This window comes from Rutidosis leptorrhynchoides, chromosome 1, assembly GCF_046630445.1.
Source record: "Rutidosis leptorrhynchoides isolate AG116_Rl617_1_P2 chromosome 1, CSIRO_AGI_Rlap_v1, whole genome shotgun sequence".
Classification (NCBI taxonomy): domain Eukaryota; kingdom Viridiplantae; phylum Streptophyta; class Magnoliopsida; order Asterales; family Asteraceae; genus Rutidosis; species Rutidosis leptorrhynchoides.
Window position 1 is genome coordinate 416,750,472 of NC_092333.1, and position 24,081 is coordinate 416,774,552.

The 24,081-nt window shown below is 34.3% G+C and overlaps 2 protein-coding genes across 3 annotated transcripts; one reads left to right on the forward strand and one right to left on the reverse strand.

Annotated features, from left to right (window-relative positions):
- Positions 1 to 1,911: 1,911 nt before the first annotated feature.
- LOC139871996 (uncharacterized) lies at positions 1,912 to 9,466 on the forward strand. 2 transcript variants are annotated; one of them, XM_071859770.1, is made up of 10 exons: positions 1,912 to 2,255; positions 3,701 to 3,744; positions 3,919 to 4,033; positions 4,437 to 4,569; positions 5,060 to 5,613; positions 5,994 to 6,285; positions 6,765 to 7,038; positions 7,161 to 7,322; positions 7,400 to 7,867; positions 8,777 to 9,466. In XM_071859770.1, the coding sequence occupies exons 1-10, from the start codon at positions 2,081 to 2,083 to the stop codon at positions 9,107 to 9,109; spliced, it is 2,550 nt and encodes an 849-aa protein (XP_071715871.1). In that variant the 5' UTR covers positions 1,912 to 2,080; the 3' UTR covers positions 9,110 to 9,466. The 2 variants fall into 2 exon arrangements, with proteins under 2 accessions (XP_071715871.1, XP_071715880.1); XM_071859779.1 differs by having other exon boundaries at positions 7,164 to 7,322.
- Positions 9,467 to 13,249: 3,783 nt separating this feature from the next.
- LOC139872005 (coatomer subunit zeta-1-like) lies at positions 13,250 to 16,433 on the reverse strand. Its single transcript, XM_071859790.1, has 7 exons — positions 16,297 to 16,433; positions 15,565 to 15,724; positions 14,800 to 14,947; positions 14,637 to 14,714; positions 14,449 to 14,533; positions 13,604 to 13,659; positions 13,250 to 13,488 (listed from the first exon to the last, which is right to left on the reverse strand). The coding sequence occupies exons 1-7, from the start codon at positions 16,297 to 16,299 to the stop codon at positions 13,482 to 13,484; spliced, it is 537 nt and encodes a 178-aa protein (XP_071715891.1). The 5' UTR covers positions 16,300 to 16,433; the 3' UTR covers positions 13,250 to 13,481.
- Between the last annotated feature and the right edge of the window lie 7,648 nt (positions 16,434 to 24,081).

The following is a 24,081-nucleotide window of genomic DNA, read 5'->3' on the forward strand; positions in this document are numbered from 1 at the left end:
CATATAATATGTAGATTCTAAGGACTCGTCAATATGTTTGCTAAGAAAAATACTTACTATTGCTTTCTCTTGTTCGGAATAATTGTTATTTTCATTCAGGGTTTCTAAAATACAGTTTGATTCGAGATGTTTTTCTACATTCATAACCCATGTTAAGTAGTTGTTCCCACTTGTTCTAAATGAGCAAATTTAAGCCTTTTCAAATTCGACATTTTCTATTATCATAAAGATGAATAACATAAATCATAATCATAATCAACTTCTATTCATAGACAAATAATAAAATGAAATTAGAATCATTTTAAATTCATAAGCAGCAAACAACAGAATAATGGTATGATTACAAATAATAAAACCACAAGGGCAGGATAGAATATAGGTTCACCCGGTGGTATATTAGCAACAATGATGATAGTTAATATGACCAATACAATAGGAAAAATCATCCTTGTGTGAATCATTTTTACAAAAACTTTTTGAGAGTAGTAATCTGAAAAATGAAGATTGATTTGTGAAAATGTGAAAACGGAGATGTTTATTTTATATTTGAAAAATATAGTTGTTGTAACGTCGTCAGTTGACGTTAACAACCGTTATGTATATATGACCGTTGTAACGTCGTTAGTTGACGTTAACGAATAAAGTCACTATATCAAAACGCGTATGAGTAATATAAAGGACAAGATTTTTTTTCTTATTTTAACTTTTAAGATTTACTTTTAATAAAAATACAAACTACTTTTTCTTATTTTAACTTTTAAGATTTACTTTTAATAAAAATACAAACTACTTTTTCTTATTTTAACTTTTAAGATTTACTTTTAATAAAAATACAAACTACTTTTTCTTATTTTAACTTTTAAGATTTACTTTTAATAAAAATACAAACTACTTTTTCTTATTTTAACTTTTAAGATTTACTTTTAATAAAAATACAAACTATTTTTTCTTATTTTAACTTTTAAGATTTACTTTTAAGAATAAACATTAGTATGCATGAAATAAATAATGATTAATTGCATAAGTAATCATAAATGTTAGATAACATATAAAGACCCCATCGTATTCGTATTGATCGGAATTAATCTCGACCCATGGTACCGTGTTGTCAAATGACGTGTTGCGTACATAAAGTACTGTGTTGTCAAATGACGTGTTGCGTACAATCATGAGGTCTTATTAACATAAATATAAATGTTAGTGAAGTTAATAAGAGTCAGATTACAGAAAATATAATTCAGGTGGTATAACCGACCATATATAACTTAAATAACATAAATATAAATGTTAGTGAAGTTAATGAAAGTTAGATTACAGAAATATAATTCAGGCGGTATAACCGACCATATATAACTTAAATAACATAAATATAAATGTTAGTGAAGTTAATAAGAGTCAGATTACAGAAAATATAATTCAGGCGGTATAACCGACCATATATAACTTAAATAACATAAATATAAATGTTAGTGAAGTTAATAAAAGTTAGATTACAGAAATATAATTCAGGCGGTATAACCGACCATATATAACTTAAATAACATAAATATAAATGTTAGTGAAGTTAATAAAAGTTAGATAATTTCTTACCTTGATTAGTGACGTGTGCTTGCTTAGATAAACCTTAATTATACGGAGCACTTCGTGCTGATAACGTGTTATAATTCAGTAGGCTTATAACTACCTTTAGTGGCCTAGTTCTTGACTGTAGACTACTAATAAGTATATAGAGAGAATATGAGAGAATATATTTAGTGTGTGTTTTATAAACTCATAACACACATATTTATACTCAAAAAATTTACTATACAATATCTATAATAATAATAAAATTAACATCCAATTTAACTTTTATAACACGGGAAGGGTTTCGAAAGCTTATTATATCTCTCTTTGTTCTGTTCCCATCGTCACTCTCCATTCCCCCATTCTCTTCCCTTAACTGTGTGTGTGTTTTACTGCGTGTTATCAAATTAACCTTTTTTTTTTTTTTTCCTTCCTAAATCATACAAATTCTAATTCGCCGGTGGTTTCCACTGCTGCTCACTCAATTTTAGATCTGAATTCATAAACAAAAACCATGGCTAGCAGAGGCGGCGGTGGCGGCGGCGTTCAAGGTATTCCGGCGGCGTCACGGAAGATGGTACAGAGTCTAAAAGAGATTGTAAACGGTGTATCAGATGTTGAGATCTATTCCGCTCTTAAAGATTGTAATATGGACCCTAATGAAGCTGTTAATCGTCTGTTATCTCAAGGTTTATAAAAATAAGATTTAATTTGTTTGATTTTTGAATTTAGGGTTTATTTTGGTGGTGTGATTGCTATACAAAGGTGATTGCTTTTATGGGAATTAGGGTTCTTTCAGTATTACAAGTTGAAGATTGTGGTTAAATTCGAAGAAATTGTATATGTGTTATCAATATATGAATGAATGTGTGAAGTTAGGTCTAAAGGTATAGTTTTAGGGCATGTTTGTTGTTATTGGGTGCAATTAATGATTAATTGTCAGGTCTGGTTTTAGGTTACTATTAAAAATCAAAGATTGAGACTTTAAAGAAACTGTTTGATGTTAAGTTGTATTGTATGTTGATAATGAGTATTCGAAAAGTGTTGTAAATTGCATAAGTGGTTTCATTATAGTTTTGAATATTGAAGAAACTAGTTTAATAGCTGTAGTTTGATAAGGTTTAGATTAATTTAAAGATCGAGGCTTTGCTTAATGTTAAAAAACTAATACGAAGAAACTGTAGTTTGTTAGGGTGTATGCCAAACTAAAGAATGAGGCTTTTTCTAATAATAAGAAATTTTATTTTGTTTTTGTATTAAGTATGTGGTATGGGGTATGGTTTTAGGTTTTACTGTATGTGTTCTGTTATCTTTATTTCTTATGATGCATGTAGTTAGTAGGATGTGATTACGATTGGGCATGGTTATATCTTGTTAAGATAATGCACGATGTTATGCTTCTCTGTACAAATAAAGTAACTACATTCTGATTCTGATTCTTTATAATAATATAACTGTCTCTTTTTTGATACTCAGTATATGATCTTGTTATGATTATTCATTAGTGATTCATATGAAGCTATTATTGAATCTGTTTGTTTCCTTTCAAGTTACTGGAAAACATTGATCATTATTTGCTTAAGTGTAACAAGCTCTTGATGTGATTAAACGTATATGATTAACATGATTAACGTGAATTCTTTTTTAAAACTCATTTAGTATTCTTTCGAGTTAATGGATATCAATGATCACCATACATCGATCTTGTTTCAATTACACGTCACGTGTAACATATACAAGTTTTTTTTTTTGTTTTTTTTAAATTGGTGCCAAAACCATGAGCATTATGTGCTAACGTACAATTTTCTTGGTTCAATCCCATATTAGTGAATTATTTTGTTTTAATTGCATGTTAGCGATTCACGTGAATCATATTGTTTCCTTTTCAAGTTAATGGAAAACAATAACTAGTACCATTTAGCAAGTCCAAATTGCATCTTACTGTCTTGTAGGATTCACTGGGAGTATATTAATATTGCAGAATAGTGCTCATTTATCTATACTTCTTTTTTTTTTTTTTTTTTTTTTTTTTTTTTTTTTTACATTTCAGAATTAAATTTGATAATTTTATTTAGATATGATGATGTTGGTGATGTTCGACACTAGTTCTAACATAAAGTTGATTTTTTTATAGATCCTTTCCACGAGGTGAAGAGCAAGCGAGAAAAGAAAAAAGAGGTGTGTGGTACTGTGGTTCCTTTTTTTGTCTGACCGAACGTTTTTGTATTAGTCATTTATCACATATTTGATCAGTTATTATTGAAAAAATCTCCCGTTACTTAAAGGTTCTATATATGTTAGTAAATTGAGGTTTGAGTAGTTAAATCATTTTTATATTATGCTTATTTGCAGTTCAAGGATACTACAGAATCTAGGCCTCGTGGTGGTAGCACTTCAAGTCGTGGGGCCAGAAGTAGCACCGATCGTCATGCTGGACGTGGCGGTTCATCACAGTTTAGCTCTTCTGGTATAAAATGTTAAATTTTAGAAAATTTGATAATTATATTGTTTAAGTGAACATCGACTATATTATACGTATAAAGTAGATTATATAACATATTGTATATTATGACTCCATCTCTTACCCGCATACTGTATATTATACTTAAATGTTGACCTAATTGCTCATTAACTTCATTCTATGCATGTCAGCATGTTTAAAGTCACATGATTTATAAATTGTTCAAATTCTTTACTGATTTAATAGGTAAATATGTAAATTGATGGTAACAAATTGGGTTAGTCTAAAAGTAACTTAATTGAAGAATTTTTAGTTAATTCGATGAGGTGTAGTTATAAGGATTTTGACAAGTACCAGCTCGACGTTCTTTTTTACTTATTTGATTCTTATATAATTCATACTATATTAGATTCTGGTGGTTTATATGGAAAATCTAAGAGGGAAAATGGGACAAGTTCCTACACAAGCTCCTATGCAAGTTCATCTGCACCTGCTTATGGAGCTGCACCAACTAATACAAACCGGGCCCCTCCATCTTACAGGTAATGATGGTACAAAATTTATATTTCATGTATTGCTACCTGATTGCCCCAACATGTATGGCAATAAATACTTCAACCCTATTTTCTGTGTTAAAATTTTATTTTTGTATATTATATATCATAAACTAGAATAATATATAAAAAGTTTCCAATCTTTTTTAAGATGTAAATTAAAGATGCATATGATTCTAGATGGCACATTATTTTATTATTAATATTATAGTATTACTATCATCGGTGGATAATTAAAATGGTCCATATGAAAGTATTTGATTTAATACCAAATTACAATTACAATTACAATAAATCATAAATGACATCAGAACAGTTTCATAGAGGCCAGTGTGGAAATCAACAAGTGACGGGCCAATATCCTATTTTATTAAATAATAGAGTATGTATGGTATATTGTATATAGTAGATATATAGATATATATGGATACATAGGTAGATATTTTGACTAATTTTTCATAATGTCTTGCTACTGCAGCGATTCTATTGGCTATGAAAATAAGGCTTCGACTTATAGTGTAGCCGATAGTACTCCAACTATATCACAGCAGCAGCCGTCTTCTGGATACCAATCAGCTTGGTCAGGTGTCCCTGGTCAAAAGTCAATGGCTGACATTGTGAAAATGGGCCTACCACAAAACAAATCTTATACCATCCCGATATCTTCTCATCCTCCGTCAACACATTACGAGGTGCATCAACAACATGACGTGTCACCCGAGGACGACTGGCCCGTAATGGAACAGCCTCAAATTGTTAATGTGCAGTCTATATCGGAGCCTCATGTAGAATCTGAGAATTTAGGTCAATCGTATGAGAGAGACAATAATCTGTACACTGGTTCTCAGTTAGATGAAGCTAAGGTAGAGGATGAAAATGTTTATGAAGATCAAACTGCAAATTATGATAACGATTCGAGTAGGAAAATGCAAGAGGATACATCTGCAAGCGCACCTATTTATGATGGCGAGTCGTATAAGGGCATGCATTCTTTTCATCCTGAGGAAAATCATGCTTATGAGCACAATGAAGGTATCTTTGCAGTTAACAAAACCTGTCTTTTTACTGAGTTTTTTAAAGAATACAAAAGTTGTCAGTAAGATGCACGATTGATCAGAAGTCTTTTCATCACACTTTATAACTGTTTTGCAAGTTGCATCAGATTTCTTTATTTTGAGTAGTCAACTTCTAAAGGTTTTGATTAAGAACATCAATCTTTCAAAAAGTTATTCAATTTAATTTGATCGGTGATGCAATTTATGAGAATGCTAATAAAGATTGAGCCTTTTTTGAAAATGCCCATAAAGTTTGAGCCTTTTTGAGAATGCCAATAAAGTTTGACCCTTTTTATAAGATTTATCTTTCTTGACTTATTTGGGAAATTCTAATACGTCGATGTTTTCATTGTATAGCTGAAGAAGGAGATGCATCAGCATCATCAATAAGTGCAAATTTGCAGCAACTAAACTTACAGGAAGAGAGACAGTTGAACGAACCTGAAGAAGAAGACGTTCCTTCCGTCGTTATTCCAGATCACCTGCAAGTCCATACTGCCGATTGCTCGCACTTGAGTTTCGGGAGCTTCGGTGCTAATACCTTGAATCCCGCTTTTTCGGGATCGTTTGCGTCTAGACAATCGAGAAGCAAAATGGAAGACGTTCCTGCTGAGTCAGATTCTTCACCTGTTAGGCCTTCTGATACCAGGTACAACCACTGTTGTAAAAGTCGGCCGAGTCGGCTGACGTGTCGGTTTGGGGACTAACTCGACCTGTTCCGTTTCGCCCAAAAGCGCCTAAAAAGTCCGGTCAAATTCGGTCAAATTTGGGCTGAGTCTGGTCAAAGTCGGGCCGAGTCAGGTCCGAGTCGGTCAATGTCAAAGTTGGTCAAAGTTATAATATTTTTTACTATTAGATTTTGTGTCCTGTATATATTTGAAAATATTTATGTGTAATATATGTATAATTTATTTATTTATTACTAAAAGTCAACGTTGGTCAACATCTGACTCGTTCCCGTCTTGTCCCCAACTTGACCGGCTCGTCCCGACTGACTCGTGCTCGACTCACGACTATTACAACCTTGGGTAGAACTTTCCCTTTGCCGATATTGTCATTTTTAGTGTGTTTTTTTTTATTTTTTTTTTATTTTTGATTTATTGGTTTGTATCTGAATATGATTTGCAGAGATAGTGAATACTATGGTGATGAGTCTGTAATAACTTCAGAGAGCAGTCAAGTCCACCGGACAGTTCAAAGTTCTGTAAATTACGATTTACCTTCCGTTTCACAAACGGACGTGTTGAAGCAAGAAAATGCCGATATGAATCAATATAGTTATTCATCATCCACAGCTGGACCTGGTTATACTTTCGATGGTAATCAGTTATTGAACCAGTCTTTTCCACAATCGCAGACACCTGCACAGATGCCAAATGCAACACCCTTTTCGAGTGTTATGGTAATAATAGATGAGAGATAATAGATCAATACACAAAAACACACATAATATGTATCTATACATTGTGATAACTGTAAGACTTTTTTTTGTGCTCACTTGATACCTTTTTTTTACGGTTTCAGCAGCAGGCTGCGTATACAAACTCGTTACCGAGCTCGTTGTTAGCTGCAAATGGTCATCCAGTCAGAGAATTCGATCTTTCATACTCGCCTTTTCCAGTAAGCCAATCACTGACTACCAAATACGGATCTTCAATCAGTGGTTCAACTGTTTCTATGTCAGAGGTATTGTATATTTTAATTTTTCAATTTATATGTTTTTTTAGATTATAAACTACATATATTTTTTATACATTTTTTAGGCATTGAAGACTGGCGTTTTCTCATCATCTCAACCAACGCAACAAACTTCACCCGGAAACGCTATTCCTTCGGGACCCACCGTTCAGCAACATCTACTTCACCCATATTCCCAACCTACTCTTCCTTTAGGACCTTATGCAAATATGATAGGATATCCGTTTTTACCTCAGAGTTATACATACATGCCATCTGGTTTTCAACAAGCGTTTGCAGCCGGGAACAGTACGTATCATCAACAATTAGCAGCCGTTCTTCCTCAATACAAAAACAGCGTTTCAGTCAGCAGTTTACCTCAATCTGCATCTGTTCCTTCTGGTTACGGTTCGTTTGGCAATTCGACACCAATTCCTGGGAATTATCAAGCTAATAATCAACAACCGACTGGATCGACTCTTAGTTATGATGATGCGTTGAATGCTCATTACAAGGAGACTGCTCAATTGCTATCTCTTCAACAGCAACAGCAGGTATATTCCTGTTATTCATTTTTTAGATACATGATCTTAACTTGTATCTATTTGGAAATGTCACTTATGTCACATTTATTGGTAAAAATAAATTTTTTTGTTATCCACTCAAAATGTCTAGTGGATAAAAACTTGTCAAAAATCATTTTTAGGGTAAATAGCACACAAAGGTATTCAAATTTATCATTTTATGTACTCAACTTTATTATAATCAATTTAAGGCATCAAAAATTTTTGGAGATACTAAAAGAGGGGTTTTTAGTCATGATCCTGAGAAAGGTGAAAATAATTTTTTTTAGTGTTAACATTAATAAATGCTGCATATAATGTATACCGGCAAAAAGAATTTTACTAGAGTCGAACAAAACTTAGGTGCTGTTTGTTTTTTAAGATTTTTTCTTTTGAAGTTCTGAGAGAAGATATAGCCTAAATGTCCGTGTGCTGAATAATTTGAATAGTGAAGATTGTTTGTTTTTATGCATGCAAAATAACTTAATCTTGTCTGCAACACTAAGAAGTACATTCCAAGTCCGCGCGAGTTTGCAGACAGAATACGACATAATTTTATCTTATGTCTTCAGAAAAACCAAAAGTGAAAAACCAAAAGTAGTAAGACATAAGACATAAGACATAATATAGTAAGACATAAGACATAATACGATTTGTAGACTGAAAATAAACACCACCTTATATTATATTAAATATTAAATTAAATTAAAATTAAAAAAGTTTGGTACTCGAAATGAGAAGTTAGATAATGGTGGGTATGTTGCTATAAGTAATATCATACGGAGTATTTCTTGGTGTGACATGTTTTTTTTTTGAACGCCGATTTTTTGGCAGTGTGTCACATGTTAAGCATAAATATGCTTATGTTTATAAATTTGACTTGTGTTCCTCCATTTCCAGAATGACAACTCAGCAATGTGGGTTCACGGAGCTGGTTCCCGAACGATGCCAGCTGTACCAGCAAGCACATACTATAGTTTCCAGGGTCAAAACCAGCAGCAGCAGCCAAGTGGGTTCAGGCAAGGTCATCAGCAACAGGCGCAACCACCTTCCCAAAACTACGGTGGTGCAGCTCTTAACTATCAAAATTACTATCAATCTCAGACAGGGATCTCGCAGGAGCATCAACTGCATCAAAACCCTAGGGACGGGTCCCTCGTTGGTGGGTCCCAAAGCCAACCAAAGCCGCCGCAGCAGCAGCAGTCACAACAGCTATGGCAAAACAGCTACTAATCAGTGGGTATCTGACTCGGGTTTTTCAGGGTCTTGTAATGAGTTTGAAAGTGGCATTTAATTATTTCAAGTTGAAATAATAATGATATAAAAAGTAGTTTACTTGGTTTTTAGCTGTTGCTGCTGCCCTGTGCCCTGGGAGAGGTGGTAGTATTTTACTACCACTTTTCATGGTCTTGGTTGTGTTAGTTCGAACTAGAAACATGCGTGTGTGCTAATTTTTTGTTAGTTGACTTTTATTGTTTTGTCTTCTGTTTTGTGGGTCTTAATTAATTTTTGCATCAAGTAATTTAGTTTTTGATAGTGATGTGAATGTTCAATCTGTTTTCTTAATCTCCTAGTTTAAATCGAAAGAATGACATCAGTTGTGTTTCTTCAATAATTCTAATTTTCTTTTATTGTAATTTTTGCATTTTGGAAAATGGATGTTTTGTGTGTAAAAAAAACTCAGTTATGGCCCATAACTGAGTTTTACGTCAAATGTCCAAAAAATAAAAAAATCCCCAACAGCTCTATTTTACATCAAATGTCCAAAAAATCCGGTTATATCTGGTTCGAAACATATCCGGATATATCTGGTTCGAAACATATCCGGATAAAATCCGGATTTTATCTGGTTCCATTCTTGATCGAAGTCCGGATCGGATTTTTTTAGATCTGGTTTTTCTTGAGTCCGGTTTCGGATCGGATTTCGGATCGCGCACCTCTAGTTATTATATGGTAAAAATATAAAATATGTATCATATTAATCAAGTAATACATTACATGAATGCACTATAGAGAATTAAGAACGAGTCAGATGGACTATAACTCTTCAGAATACGTTACTAACCCTAGATTGATCGGACGGATAGAATGACTGTAGTTAATTGTTATATGTACTACTTGTATTCGTTTGTGCAACACGATGGTCCTTAATCTCTTACCATGCAGCAAAAGTCATTATTATGGACAGAGCCACTCAAAGATCAAAGGGGCCTTTGTTAAATATGCATGTATAGTAGAAGCTGAGAAGGCATCCATAGAAAAAGCTGAGGCGGCTCGTGAAGGAATCAATAGGGGAATTCATTAAATGGGACGTATTATACATAAAACCGACCGAGCCAAATGCTTTTAGTTAAAACGGGTTCGCTAACTCGGATTTGGTAGGAATTTTTGGCAGTACACGATCTATTAAGTGGTTTGTGGATCAGTTTTGATTTAGAAATAAAAACATAATTTTCACCCGAAAAACCGATTAATTTAGAGACCATACGGTTTATATTTTAATTTTTTTTTTTTTTTTTTAAATATGGAGTATATGGGAACCATTTGGTACTTAGTAGTAAAGAATTTTGCTAACGAGAACTCTGAGAGCTATTGTTAACGTACTTTAAATTGTTGTACATCTTGATAACCGATCTTTTAAAAGTGACTGATAACTGCTATTTACAATTATTCAATGCGTGTTAATGAAAACCACCGTCGTTAGCAAAATCCTATTTAAAATCGGAAAGTTGATTAGTAAAATTGGAATCCATCATTCTATTCTATCGAATTTAAATCAAGCAAGTATTCCTTAATCAAGTAAGTATTCCTTACCTACTTCCAATCAAATCAAAGCCACTATAAAATATGACATCATTACTATCGTTATTCACAAGTCACCGTTTTAACAAAAACCAAACCATTCTTCGTTTATTTCAAATAAAACCAAAGTCTATCAGTCTGTCACTATCGTATGTTTTCTATTCTAACTTTTGTTAATTTCATAATTTTACCAAATTATTGATTTAATTTATGTCCATTTAGGATTCTTGACATTTTCTTTTCAAATACCCCGTAATAGAAGATCATTACAAATTTTATATGTGCCAGTTGACAAAATAACATGTTCCATATGACATCATGTAATATGAAAATTAATTGAACTATATCAAATAGTACCTATAAAATCTCAAAAAATTAATTAATATTATATATATATTCATTTGGAAAACACAACAAGACAAAAAAAAAGAAACTATTCATTTGAAACTTAAATGCAATTTCTTCAATTACAACCCTTCATCTTTACATATCGCAGCTTTTTGGATAGCGACGTTTTTTAATATATAAATATCATTAAATCTAATATAATAATACAAACACATAAGTGGTTGGGTGGCTTGCTTGCCTTTATTGTTTTCAGATGGGTTCAGGTTCGATTCTTGCAGTGTGTGTTTTTTTTTTTTCGGCTAGCGATTTGGGCCCGCTTCGCAAATTGCTAAAAAAAATAACATAAAAGCTAATTTTTTCCAATGAATAGTAGAAATTTTATAAAATGTTTAAAACTCTTTCCTTCAACGAACTTTAACGGAAGCTCATCCACAATTAACATGTATGAAACGATGAGGGCCGGTCAAAATTTTCAAGCAACAATCTTACAAGCATTAACATCTCCTTATTTAATTGATATAAGCGGTATTTGCCCATCATGATTTTTTCATGTAAAGTTTTTACAAGTTTTCAGAAGGCAATTTACTCGTTCCATGAATCTTCGTGTTTGAATAGTATTCCTTGTCACAATATCGACACTTACTTTTCTTCTTTCCTTGCTCATTAACAAATGAATCACAATGAAGCCATACTAATGAACTTTTGCGGGTTACTGTACGCCATAGCCATCTTATTAATATTTAGAAATTAGAAGTACATGTTCGAAACCTAAAAAATTGACCCTCATATATGTTAAAGTTTTTAATACATATGAAAAGATAATATACCAAAAATTCAATAGAAAAATAAACTTTCAAAAAACCACGACAAATTACTTGATTATCAAATAGTTGGTATCTGATTATGGAATTAACAAAAGTTGAATAAAAAACATACCATAGCGATCAAAGAATAATTGTTTGATTTTGATTTAATCCATGACTCGTGAACAAGTCTTTACAGTGGAGTATCAAGGATAAAGTTATGAAATTGAATGATATTGGTTTTGGTTTGATTGAATAAAAAGTAAGGGACAAATGCTTGATTTATGTGATGGTATTGATTTATTCAACATTAGAATTGATAGATTTATCACCATCAAAGCTCGGCTTGAGTGGCATGGGGTGATATTCAATTTGGGTACTACCAATTCAGGTTCGATTTTAACTCAAAGAAGGGAGTTTTCAACCTTTAATGGTACTGCCAACATCAATGCGATTTGAGAAGGTCTTTGGGGATTTTTCCCAACCTTCGATGGTACTGCCAACATCGTCGTGAATTGAGTTTCCCCATAACGCGTGTGTGGATGACAAACGAGAGCATTTGATTGTCGATATCGTCGCTCAAAATTTGTTTTTTTTTTTTTTTTTTTATATATATATCTATCATCTTCATTTGTTGGTCTGTATACTACAACATATGAATGTATGAAGATAATAGATATATCAATTTTAATGTTGGATTTATAATTAGTTATTATATTTTACTTATCACTTTGCTTACTGTATACATTTTACTAACTAGTTTCCTTATTACAAATACTTTATACTCCGTATATATTACTAACTAGTTTCCTTATTACAAATTATTAAAATTAAAATATAAACCGTATGATTTCTAAATTTATTAGTTTTCAAGTAAACACCATGTTTGCATTTCTATAACCAAAACGAACCACAAATCACTTAACAATTCGGGTACCACTAAACATCCGAACCAAATCTGAATTAGTCAAATCCATTTTAACAAAAAGCATTCAGGACAGTTGGTTTAAAGGGTGTAACTATATAATGAGACTCCTCGATCTGATCGCTTCTAAAGGTCCTCGACTAGAAGGATTGGAGCCCATTTCCATATTTGGTTCAATTCTTTATTTAAAAGGATTTTTTTTGATAAAAAAACAAAGAAAAATGTTGTAAATTATGGAATTAACAAAAGCCGGGTTCTTAATTTGGGCTTTTTTATAAGAAAATAAATAAGACAACCTTTAAAAACCTTAAGTTTTTATGTTGTTTTTGATATAATCTCGAAAACTGCAGTCACTCGAAATCATGTACAAAAATCCACAATAAAAAGTAAAAAAAAAAAATAAAGTGTTCAACATGATGTTGCAGCCTCATGGTTTGTGTTCATGTGTTTTCTCGCTGGTGAAAAGAAGATAAAACTCATGAAAAGTAGTTATTCAGTAAATGGTAATGGTAATTATCTAATTAAAACAAAAACCAACTTTCATAAAAACCATTTAAAGTAGATGACCAAGCCCTATAAAAAACACAAGAAGAAGGAATAAAGATACCATATCATGTCTAAATATGAATAATCCACTAGCATCTAATGGTCCAAATTGTCCCCCATCGCTGCAGAAGATCCAACCTTAAATCAAAAAACTGTGCGTGTTCAACTCCAAAATGTATCATCACACACTGAAAAATAAAAATAAAAATAAAAAAAATCATCAGAATCTTGGAAAACTTTCACAGGATTCTTTTGGTGATAAAAAAAAAAAGGAAATTTCTGATGTAGATTGAAGTTTATTACTTGAGAAGAGATCTTGTAAGATGTTCACGTGCAGTTGCCAAAGCTTGACTTATTGTCTGCAAATACAAAATTTCATAATATATTATAGCACTATATATGATAAGACATATAATCATAATTTATATTAGCAAACTGGTTCTGATGCAGGGTTAGAGGGAATCGTTGCCAACTCAAGCAAAAACGTTACATATCCTTTCTGTCTATTTTGCAACGACGATGTTTATAAAATTAAGCTTCATGGTCATTATAATGTGTTGGCTACGTTTAATGATTCCGACTTATCACCTTACAAACGTGATAGTGATACTGATAATGATGCAAACCAAAGGTCGAGTCTTTTTGAAGAAGGGGAGGATGATGCAGAGTTAAAGGGGATCGTTAACAACTAAAGCGAAAACGTTACAAATGCTTTGTCAGTATATTTTGCTGAAGTTGATTTTGGTGGCAAATTTCAACGATAATCACGTGGCTGATCAGAAACGAGTTGAAGGACCAAAATAGACTATTTTTATTTTTTAGTTGAATTTACATTTTCTTATTTGTTTCCTTATCCTTATTTCACTGTGATTCTTTTTATTGGTTTCAATGTTTTGTTAGACCCTTAGACTATAAATACATGGTTGTTAGGAACTTAATATTTCAGAGTTAGTTTTTTTGGTGTATAAGGAAACAGCAGAATTACCCAAGTTGGTAACTTTGATTTATTTCACGCGTTCTTTTTATTCGTATTGTTGTTTGATCATTGGTAGGGAATTATGTTCATTATTATTATTATTATTATTATTATTATTATTATTATTATTATTTTTAATTTTTGTATGTGAGAAAACTATAGCTATAAGTACCTGCTCGGAGAGAGGAGCTCCAGAATCTACACTGTGGCTGGCAACCTTACCAGCAATGACATTTGCATCCGTTTCCAGTATGATTCTGCAAACAAGCGTCACATCACAGTTAATATTTCTCCAAGGACATACGTTAAAAGACAAAAACAGATACAATTCGTAATATATATTGTTAAAATGTAGCTTACCCGCCATCAACAATTTCATCAACACACAATAAGATAAGATCCAAATTCTCAAGTGCCTCTTTCTTATCCACATTTCCCCTGTAACGCACAATCAGTAGAGATAATTATTAATTAATGTTTTAAATTAAAACAAATGGATAAAGTAATTGCATACGCAAACAACCTAAGCAGAAGACCAACTGCATCAAAGAAACCCTGAAGAACAGTGGATATAATGAGCTCGTTTTCCTCATCACCTCCAGTTACAAAAAAGTGAAGATCTTGAGCGAACTTGTAGATGACAATGTTGTTCTCGAACATTGCAATCTCCGCTGCACATTCGTCCAAGCCAAAACATTAGATGCTGCTACAGGTGGCAATTTTGATCCATATACTTATGAATACGTCAATCTGGGCTATGTTTTATCTCCTGAGGGTCAATCTGGGCTATGTTTTATCTCAGATTAATGTCCTAAACACACTACCTCACACAGATAAAAGATACAAAAAATAAGACAAAATTCTCTGATCAATCAAACATGACCAGTGGCAGAAGTTAGTAGTAGACTAGTACCCGTAGGGGGTACCCACCCCACGTGTGAAAAATTTACTAGTGTAATTTTTATAATTATTAGATTTTTTTTTTTTTTTTTTTTTTTTTGTAATTTTTAGTTGTGAATAAACAACTTGACTTTCTACTTCACTACATGCTTCTATACTTCATTTCTCTTCTGATATTACAGTATGTATCAAGTGTCAAAGGAAAACAGAAAAGGCAAAATATATAACTAATTATGATTATCTATGCTAAGTTATTCACTCATAAAAGAAAACTGAAATTCAGATTTTCCATTTATATGACAGCTATAATCTTAGTTAATCCTTAAGGACATCAATGCAAAGATCAATATATAACATAAGTCATAAGCTATAGCTCCATACAGCATACCTTCTGTCCGTGCATTTGTCTTCTGAGTCTTGGTAAACACAGACTTCTCAAATGCTTCCTTAGAACTATTAGTCGGCCAATCATTCGAATAGTACTTCACAGCTACACGACATCCTTCAGAATCCAAAAGTAATATGTTCTTCACAGAAGGACAAGACTCCTACACACAATAACCACCATACATAATTACATCTAAACTTCATCACCATAAAGACTTATTTTGATTCACATACAACATTATTATTACTTAACCCTACGCTCATTACAACCTCTATATCATAATTCCAACCAAATGCAGTTAGTACATTGTTATAGCATCGTGCGTATCACTTAAATTTCCACATTTCGCACCAATCAAACGTAATTTTTATCATGACAATAAAGCTAGATCTCAAATTTGCTTCAATATCAGCCAGTAACCAGATCTTACATCACTTAACAGTCCTAAAAACCCTAGGTCATCATAAGCATCAAATCAAAACTGTACAGATCTGATTCTATACATCTTAACAACCCTAGAACTAAACTGCTAACCGGATCAGCAAAATCAAGCAGCAATAAACAAGTAACAGATCACGGAACATGTTAATCGTTTCAATTGGCGTAATAACTTGTTGATCACTAAGTTCACATATGATTGAAATTCAGTAATGCAGGTAGAGTTAAAAATAAGTAACACAGAATGAAAAGCAATTGAAATACAATAGAAACAGATCTGAATGTTTTGTTTACCATTTGAGAGAGATTTTAGCGTCACGATTTCTCGGCTTTATTTCTGGTGCAGATTCAGATTGTTAAGAGGGACGATATATGAACAAAGTTAATTTAATAACTACCGAGTATTTGTAGAAGGAAAACATTTGAAGAAATTTTTGTAATTTAAATAGTCTCTCGTAATTAATCATAAGGAAAAATATCTTTGATTGGTCCACAAAGTTTCTAATAAAAATCAAGATAGATATAAAGTTTAAATTGATTATTGTTGGTCCCAAGTTTTTACAGTAATATCGTATACAATTGGTCCCATAGTTAACTTTTCATTAGTACAGACCCGTTAAGTGTACCACGTGATGAAAACGTGAGGTGCATATTGAAAATTGAATACTTAGCAAACCTATGTACCCACCCACAGTGTTGTAGAAAACCCGATTACTCGCCGATTAATCTCCGATTAATCATTTTTAGCAGCACTCCGTTCCGATTTCCAAATTTCTGTTTAATTAAACGGTCAACGTCAATTGATGGATCAAAATCGAATTTGATAAGCAAAGTCAGTCAAAGTAAAACATGGTTAACATTTTAATATGATTTTAAACTAGAATTTTATAGTTTTGAAGCAAAATGAACAATTTTAGACAATTATGTTAAAAATTATCTTTATTTTTATGTTTTTTTCTATAGTTACACATATAATTTTTAAAATTTAAAATTTAAATGCATATGGTACGATCCGACTAATCTACGATTAATCCCCGAATTGTCGATTAATCCTTCCGAAGACCCTGTCGATTAATCCCCGGATAGCGAATTTTGCAACCTTCCCACACATATTGAACCTACAGTGCCCACCCAATTTTTGATCCGACGTTTAGTTCCTGCTTTTTGACTACCGACCAGTGGCGAGTTTAGTAAGGAAGCAACGGGGTCCGGTGACACCACTAGTTTTTCAAAATTTATTGCAAAATTTTATTTTTTTCGGTACAGGACACCACTAAATATAATAATGGGACCCTATAAATTTTTAGAGATTATAATTTGATAGTTTAGACTAATAATTTGATACTTATAATTTTATAGAATAAGTATTGACTATATTAAACACATATAATTTAAGAAAATGTCATAAAAGTTATACTTTTTATTTACTTTTCAATTTTACCCTTACATTTTCTTTTTCTATTTCTATCTATATACATTAAATGCATCATAGAACTTAATCTTCTTATTATTTTCTATTAATGAAGGTGGACAATTAATTTGGAACATCTCAAAATAAAATATTGAACTGCAAAATTAGGGACGGAGAGAGTAACATTGATCAACCATACCATCCATTAAACAATTACAATAACATTGTAGTAAGTAACTTTCTTGATTATGTTTTTGTAAATTACTGTAGTCAATAGCAATCCCACATAAGTGGGGTATGGGCAGTGGCAGAAGCAAGATTTTTTTCCATCAGGGAGAAGTAACTTTCTTGATTATGTTTCTCTCTCAATGTTCTATGGATAGAGAGACTGCTTCCGAATGAACCTCCGACTAATAAGTAGGTTAAGTGTGAGATGCCATGAAATGGATTATCCAATTTTACAATGGTTGTTATAATGACAATAGTAAAATATACGAATAACCTTATATTTTGCGATATGTTTGTGTTTTGAACGCGACCCGACCCGACCCAATTTGACCCGCCAAATTCAATATTTTGTACAAGAAAGTTATCAAATAAAATTTTGGGACCCCATTGGTTTTGATCCTAAATCGCCACTGCTACCGACTCCATAACCGCATTCATCATTCATCAAAATATTTAATCTGCACATCCAAAATTTTGATCTGCAATATTTTCAAACAATTATTCAACGTCCCGTTTAGCTCCAAACCCAGACTCTTCAAGCTTAAAAATATATCATGCTTGAAAATTAGTGATAAACTTGTAAATCCAAAACTGATAATATTCAATTTATGTCACATACATCACTTTGCACAAATACATGAATGACTGACCATGTGCGTAGGCTTTCTTTACAATATTCTTCTAAACAATTTATGTTATCAAATCACAAATGTTACTAGTACTTGCGAAACAGCAGAAACCGTAACCATGTAGGTGGACAAATACCAATCAGCACGAAATAAATTGCTCAATCAAAACGAAATTGAAAAACAAAAAATCTGTTGAATATGAAATTAGGGAACGATCAATTGGAAACGATGGAGTTCAATTTATAAAATTAAGGTTTTATAAAAAAAACCTTGTAATAGTTGATTTGGATATAACTATTCGGTATGGGTTGTATATATAACAAGCACATGTAGATGTATTAGGGTCAATATTTCGTTTTCGGTTCGGTTTTGAATATTTCGATTTTGGTTAAATCGAAAATGGAATATAAAACCAAAAATAACTTACTAATAATATTTTTACAACAACAACAACAAAACTCAATATCATTTAAGTGGTGTATGTGGGAGGTTAGATGTAGACAATCATTCACTTATCCGAGAATAAAGACAAGTTATTTTTCCACCCAGAGTGAAAACACTCTCAAAAGTAGAGAAAATCATCCATCTCTCTATTCGACGGATAGAGAGATTGTTTTCGAGTGGACCTCAGGTCAATAAGTAGGAAAAACTTTTTGGGAAAAAAATAAATAAAACTGAGACGACATGATAATGGTAAAATCAAATTTTCGAGTGGATCTCCGGTCAGTTGTTGTTGTTGCCGTTGTTGTTGTTGTTGTTGACGTTGGTGCTGTTGTTGTTGTTGTTGCTGCTTGTAACGACCCAACCCGTTAACCAACCAAAAACGCAAAAAAAAAAAATTTAAAACTGATCTGGAGGGTGCGCGGCGCGCACCACTGCCTATGCGCGGCGCGCACAAGGCCTGAGACAGTTCTGATCAAAATGTCCATTTTTCGCGAAAAGATCTTCGACTTCCCGACACTTTTAGACCATACGCTTTTCACAACAAACTTATATATGTAAAACTAACACGAATCAAACATAAAAATGACGTTTTACAAGCGGGGCCCACACGATCCAAAATACAAGTTTAATACAAGTTTAGAGTTTCGACCACCAAAAAGTTTAAGTTCCAAACTACACAATGAGCATGGCGTTTGGGATTAAACTACCCAACTACCGGTCAAACTCCAAGAGCTACTAAAGTCAAAAGCGTCCCCTAGTATCAAGCGGGATCTCTAGTCCAATACGACGCCCTTACCCTTGTCCAAAACCGAACCTATAAAATGGTAAACAACGAGAGGATAAGCAAAGCTTAGTGAATGCAATTATTATACGAATACATATATAATTATACCTACTTGCATACACTTACACCAACCGCAAACATGCTAGCAACACAATTAGCTTATCGTCACATTAACAAGCTATAATCTCCAATACCACAAGCTAGCAACAACCGCATAATAATATAACTCGAAATGATATAATATGCTTACAACACAAGTAACCATGGTCGACCAATAGTACAAGGGAACGGCGCTCGCGAAAACACCATCGGTGTTCATAACATCCATTAGGGCACTTAACACCTCGCACCACTAACCCCTAGGGTGGCACCTTAACACCTCGGCACATCACCCCGAGTGGCATCTTAACACCTCGATGCAACACTCATTATTTTACGGAGTGGTGTCTTAACACCTCGACACTACACTCCTAGGTGGCATCTTAACACCTCGATGCTACACCCTTCACGTGAAACGTGGTGTCTTAACACCTCGACACTACACATTTCACGCTACAACAAATAGATACATTATATACCTACGCATATAATTATTCCACTCACCTTAACAATTAGATGACGATTTCAACCTCCACAAGCTTCAAAGCAAAGTACCTAATATAATAAGTACTTGATCAACACACAAGCTAAGTGGACTCAATACTAACACTTACACATGAGCATTTAATGACTTAATGTATTAAATCGCTCATTTATATCAAAACCGCCCAATTAAAGTCAAGACCACCACTAATCACTTTAAAGCTAGTGATTAAGGTCCAACAACACCAACTAATACATAATTAGGGTAATTCATACCCATCTTTCCAAACTAGGTCAATTTATTACCCAAATAACTATTTTAAGACGACACACCCATTTCGGGTCATCCACTAACTAACCAACACCCATTTACTAAATAAGTAGGTGTGTTAGCAATTAACTCACCAATTAGGGTTCATAAACATCATTTAATACTTTGAAACCCTAGACTAGTCACCAATTAGTATTCAAGACTCAATTTTACCCAAGAACACCCAAAATCACCAATAATGGATTTTGTGTTCATCATTTACTCAAACCCTAACCCTTACACTAAATCAAAGTAAGGAAAATAAAATTAGAACATACCACAACTACCACAACGAAGCTAGAGATAAGATGAACGACTTTAATTCTTGAACTTTAACCCAAAACAAGCTCCTTCCTCTTAGATTTAAGCTTTCTCACACTTGAATCACACTCTCTCACTAGGATTTAAGTGGATGAAGTTTGGTGGTTAGAAATGGAGTAATGAGGCTCAACCAAACTGATCTAGGGCCTTTAATTCGTCCATAAGTGAATTTACCAAAATGCCCATCAAAATATCTGATTTAAAAAGCTGGAACCCGGCTACAGTAAGGGGTGCGCGGCGCGCTCCCTTTAGTGTGCGCGGCGCGCACTAGGCTCAGCTCACTCAGTGACTTCTGTTTAACAGCACAACATCACCCACACTCTATGTAACATATTTACACTGTTGTACAAACTGATTAGGGTCTTACAACTCTCCCCCACTTATTCGGATTGCGTCTTCGCAATCCAAGCCGCATGACAAGAGGGAAGATAAACCAACACGAATTCTTCGGGCTCCCAAGTAAACTCGGAACCCTTACTACGACGCCATTGAACTTTAAAAGTCCTAACCTCTTTATGCCTCAACCTTTTGACCTTCTCATCGAGTATGGCAATCGGCTCCTCAATATACTCTAACTTATTGTTTAGCTCAATTTCGTCTAACGGCACCCATGATGAATCATCCGCAAGACACTTACGGAGATGGGAAACATGAAATGTATTATGAATCCCCGCAAGCTCTTCGGGTAATTCCAAACGATACGCGACTTCACCAACATGAGCTAAAACTTTAAAGGGACCAATAAACCGAGGAACTAACTTTCCCCGTTTTCGAAATCGAATAATACCCTTCCATGGCGAAACCTTAAGCATCACCATATCGCCTTCTTGAAATTCGATCGTTCGTCTACGTTTGTCGGCATACGACTTTTGTCTATCTTGAGCGTTTCTCAAATGTTCCCGAATAATATCAATCTTGTTATTCGTCTCTAAAACCAAATCGGTACTCCCGATTTCTCTTTGACCCACTTCTCCCCAACAAATGGGAGTTCGACACCTCCGCCCATATAGCATCTCATAAGGTGGCATCCCGATACTAGTGTGATAACTATTATTGTACGAGAATTCCACCAAAGGCAAATGCTCGTCCCAACTACCACCGAAATCAATAATGCACGCCCGTAACATATCTTCCAAAGTTTGATTCGTACGTTCGGTTTGACCGTCCGTTTGAGGATGATACGCCGTGCTCAACTTCAATTGTGTACCCATATCCTCATGAAACTTTTCCCAAAATCGAGATGTAAAACGGGTATCTCGATCCGAAATAATAGATATAGGAACCCCATGTCGAGCGACCACTTCCTTGATAAACAACTTAGCCAAGGTCTCCGACGATATCGCTTCTTTAATGGGAAGAAACAAAGCACTTTTCGTCAACCGGTCAACTATCACCCAAATCGTATCAAATTGGGTTCTCGCCGTCTTAGGTAGCTTTGTTATGAAATCCATGGTAATGTACTCCCATTTCCATTTCGGAATTTCTAACGGTTGCAATTTACCATACGGCTTTTGGTGTTCGGCTTTTACTTGCAAACACGTGACGCATTGCTCAACATACTTCACAACATCACGCTTCATGCCCGGCCACCAATAATCTTTCTTCAAGTCAAGATACATTTTCGTCGCGCCCGGATGAATGGAATATTTTGACTTATGTGCTTCATCAAGTAGCACTCGTCGGTAATCACCCATCTTAGGCACCCACACCCTTCCCTGGAAAGACAACAAACCACGCAGACCCATAGTAATAAACTCCGATTGGCCCACGATTCGCTCCGTATGCTTGTTGTGAACATAAGCCTCTATTTGAATCTCACCAAGCTTTTCAAGAAAATCGTTGGTAATAATCAAACGTAACGATCCAACTCGTATCGCCGGATGTTGACTCTTTCGACTCAACGCATCCGCGACCACATTCGCCTTACCCGAATGATAAAGTATTTCACAATCGTAGTCTTTCACCACATCCATCCACCTACGTTGGCGATAATTCAAATCTCGTTGATTAAAGAGATGTTTCAAACTCTTATGATCCGAATAAATCGTACACTTGACACCATACAAGTAATGGCGCCAAATTTTCAACGCATGCACAACCGCCGCCAACTCAAGATCATGAGTCGGATACCTCGTTTCATGTTCCTTTAATTGTCGAGAGGCATAAGCGATGGCTTTACCTCTTTGCATTAGAACACACCCGAGACCATTTAAGGAAGCATCACAATAAACCACCATGTCTTCAACACCTTCCGGTAACGCTAACACCGGAGCTTGACACAACTTCTCTTTTAACAATTGAAAAGCAATTTCTTGCTTGTTCTCCCAAACAAACCTCGCATTCTTCCTTGTCAATTTCGTCAAAGAAGAAGCGATCTTAGAAAAATCTTGGATAAACTGGCGATAATAACCGGCCAATCCGAGAAAACTTCGGATTTCCGTAGGCGTAGTCGGTCGTCCCCAACTCTTCACCGTTTCGATCTTCCCCGGATCTACTTGAATACCGTTTTCGTTCACAATATGACCAAGGAATTGAACTTCCCTTAGCCAAAATTCACATTTGGAGAACTTTGCATACAACTTCTCCTTTCGTAGCGTCTTCAATACTTCACGCAAATGATGTTCATGTTCGTTCATACTTTTCGAGTAGACTAGTATGTCGTCAATGAACACTATTACCGACTTGTCCAACATAGGTTGGCACACTCGGTTCATAAGATCCATGAATGCTGCCGGTGCATTCGTAAGACCAAAGGGCATAACTACAAACTCATAATGCCCGTAACGCGTTCGAAAAGCCGTTTTCTCTATGTCTTCCTCACGGACCCGCATTTGGTGATAGCCGGACCGTAGGTCGATCTTAGAGAAATACGTTGCACCTTGAAGTTGATCAAATAAATCGTCAATCCTAGGTAATGGATAACGATTCTTGATCGTCACTTTATTCAACTCACGGTAATCAATGCACATACGTATACTACCATCTTTCTTCTTAACAAATAACACCGGAGCGCCCCATGGCGAAGCACTCGGTCGAATAAAACCCTTCTCGAGCAACTCTTGGGTTTGACTTAACAACTCTTGCATTTCCGTTGGTGCTAAACGATAAGGAGTTTTAGCAATGGGAGTAGCTCCCGGAACCAACTCAATACGAAACTCAACTTGTCTTTCCGCCGGAACACCCAGTAATTCGTCCGGAAAAACGTCTTCGAATTCACTAACAACCGGAATTTCACGAATAGGTGGTGGCTCATTGCGAGTATCAACAACATGAGCAAGGAAAGCCATGCCACCGGTAACAACAAAACGACGTGCCCGTGCAAAAGTGCATATCGGCACCGGTTGTAGTGACCTGAACTTTTCCATGTTTA

Excerpts from the sequence above, each read along its gene's own strand:
- LOC139871996 (XM_071859770.1), top strand. The coding sequence starts at position 2,081 with ATGGCTAGCAGAGGCGGCGGTGGCGGCGGCGTTCAAGGTATTCCGGCG. Across the intron at positions 7,039-7,160 it reads CACCCTTTTCGAGTGTTATG|CAGCAGGCTGCGTATACAAA; the intron begins GTAATAATAGAT and ends TTACGGTTTCAG. Across the intron at positions 7,868-8,776 it reads CTCTTCAACAGCAACAGCAG|AATGACAACTCAGCAATGTG; the intron begins GTATATTCCTGT and ends CTCCATTTCCAG.
- LOC139872005 (XM_071859790.1), bottom strand. Across the intron at positions 14,948-15,564 it reads GACAAATGCACGGACAGAAG|CGGAGATTGCAATGTTCGAG; the intron begins GTATGCTGTATG and ends ACGAATGTGCAG. Across the intron at positions 14,715-14,799 it reads GCAGTTGGTCTTCTGCTTAG|GGGAAATGTGGATAAGAAAG; the intron begins GTTGTTTGCGTA and ends TGTGCGTTACAG.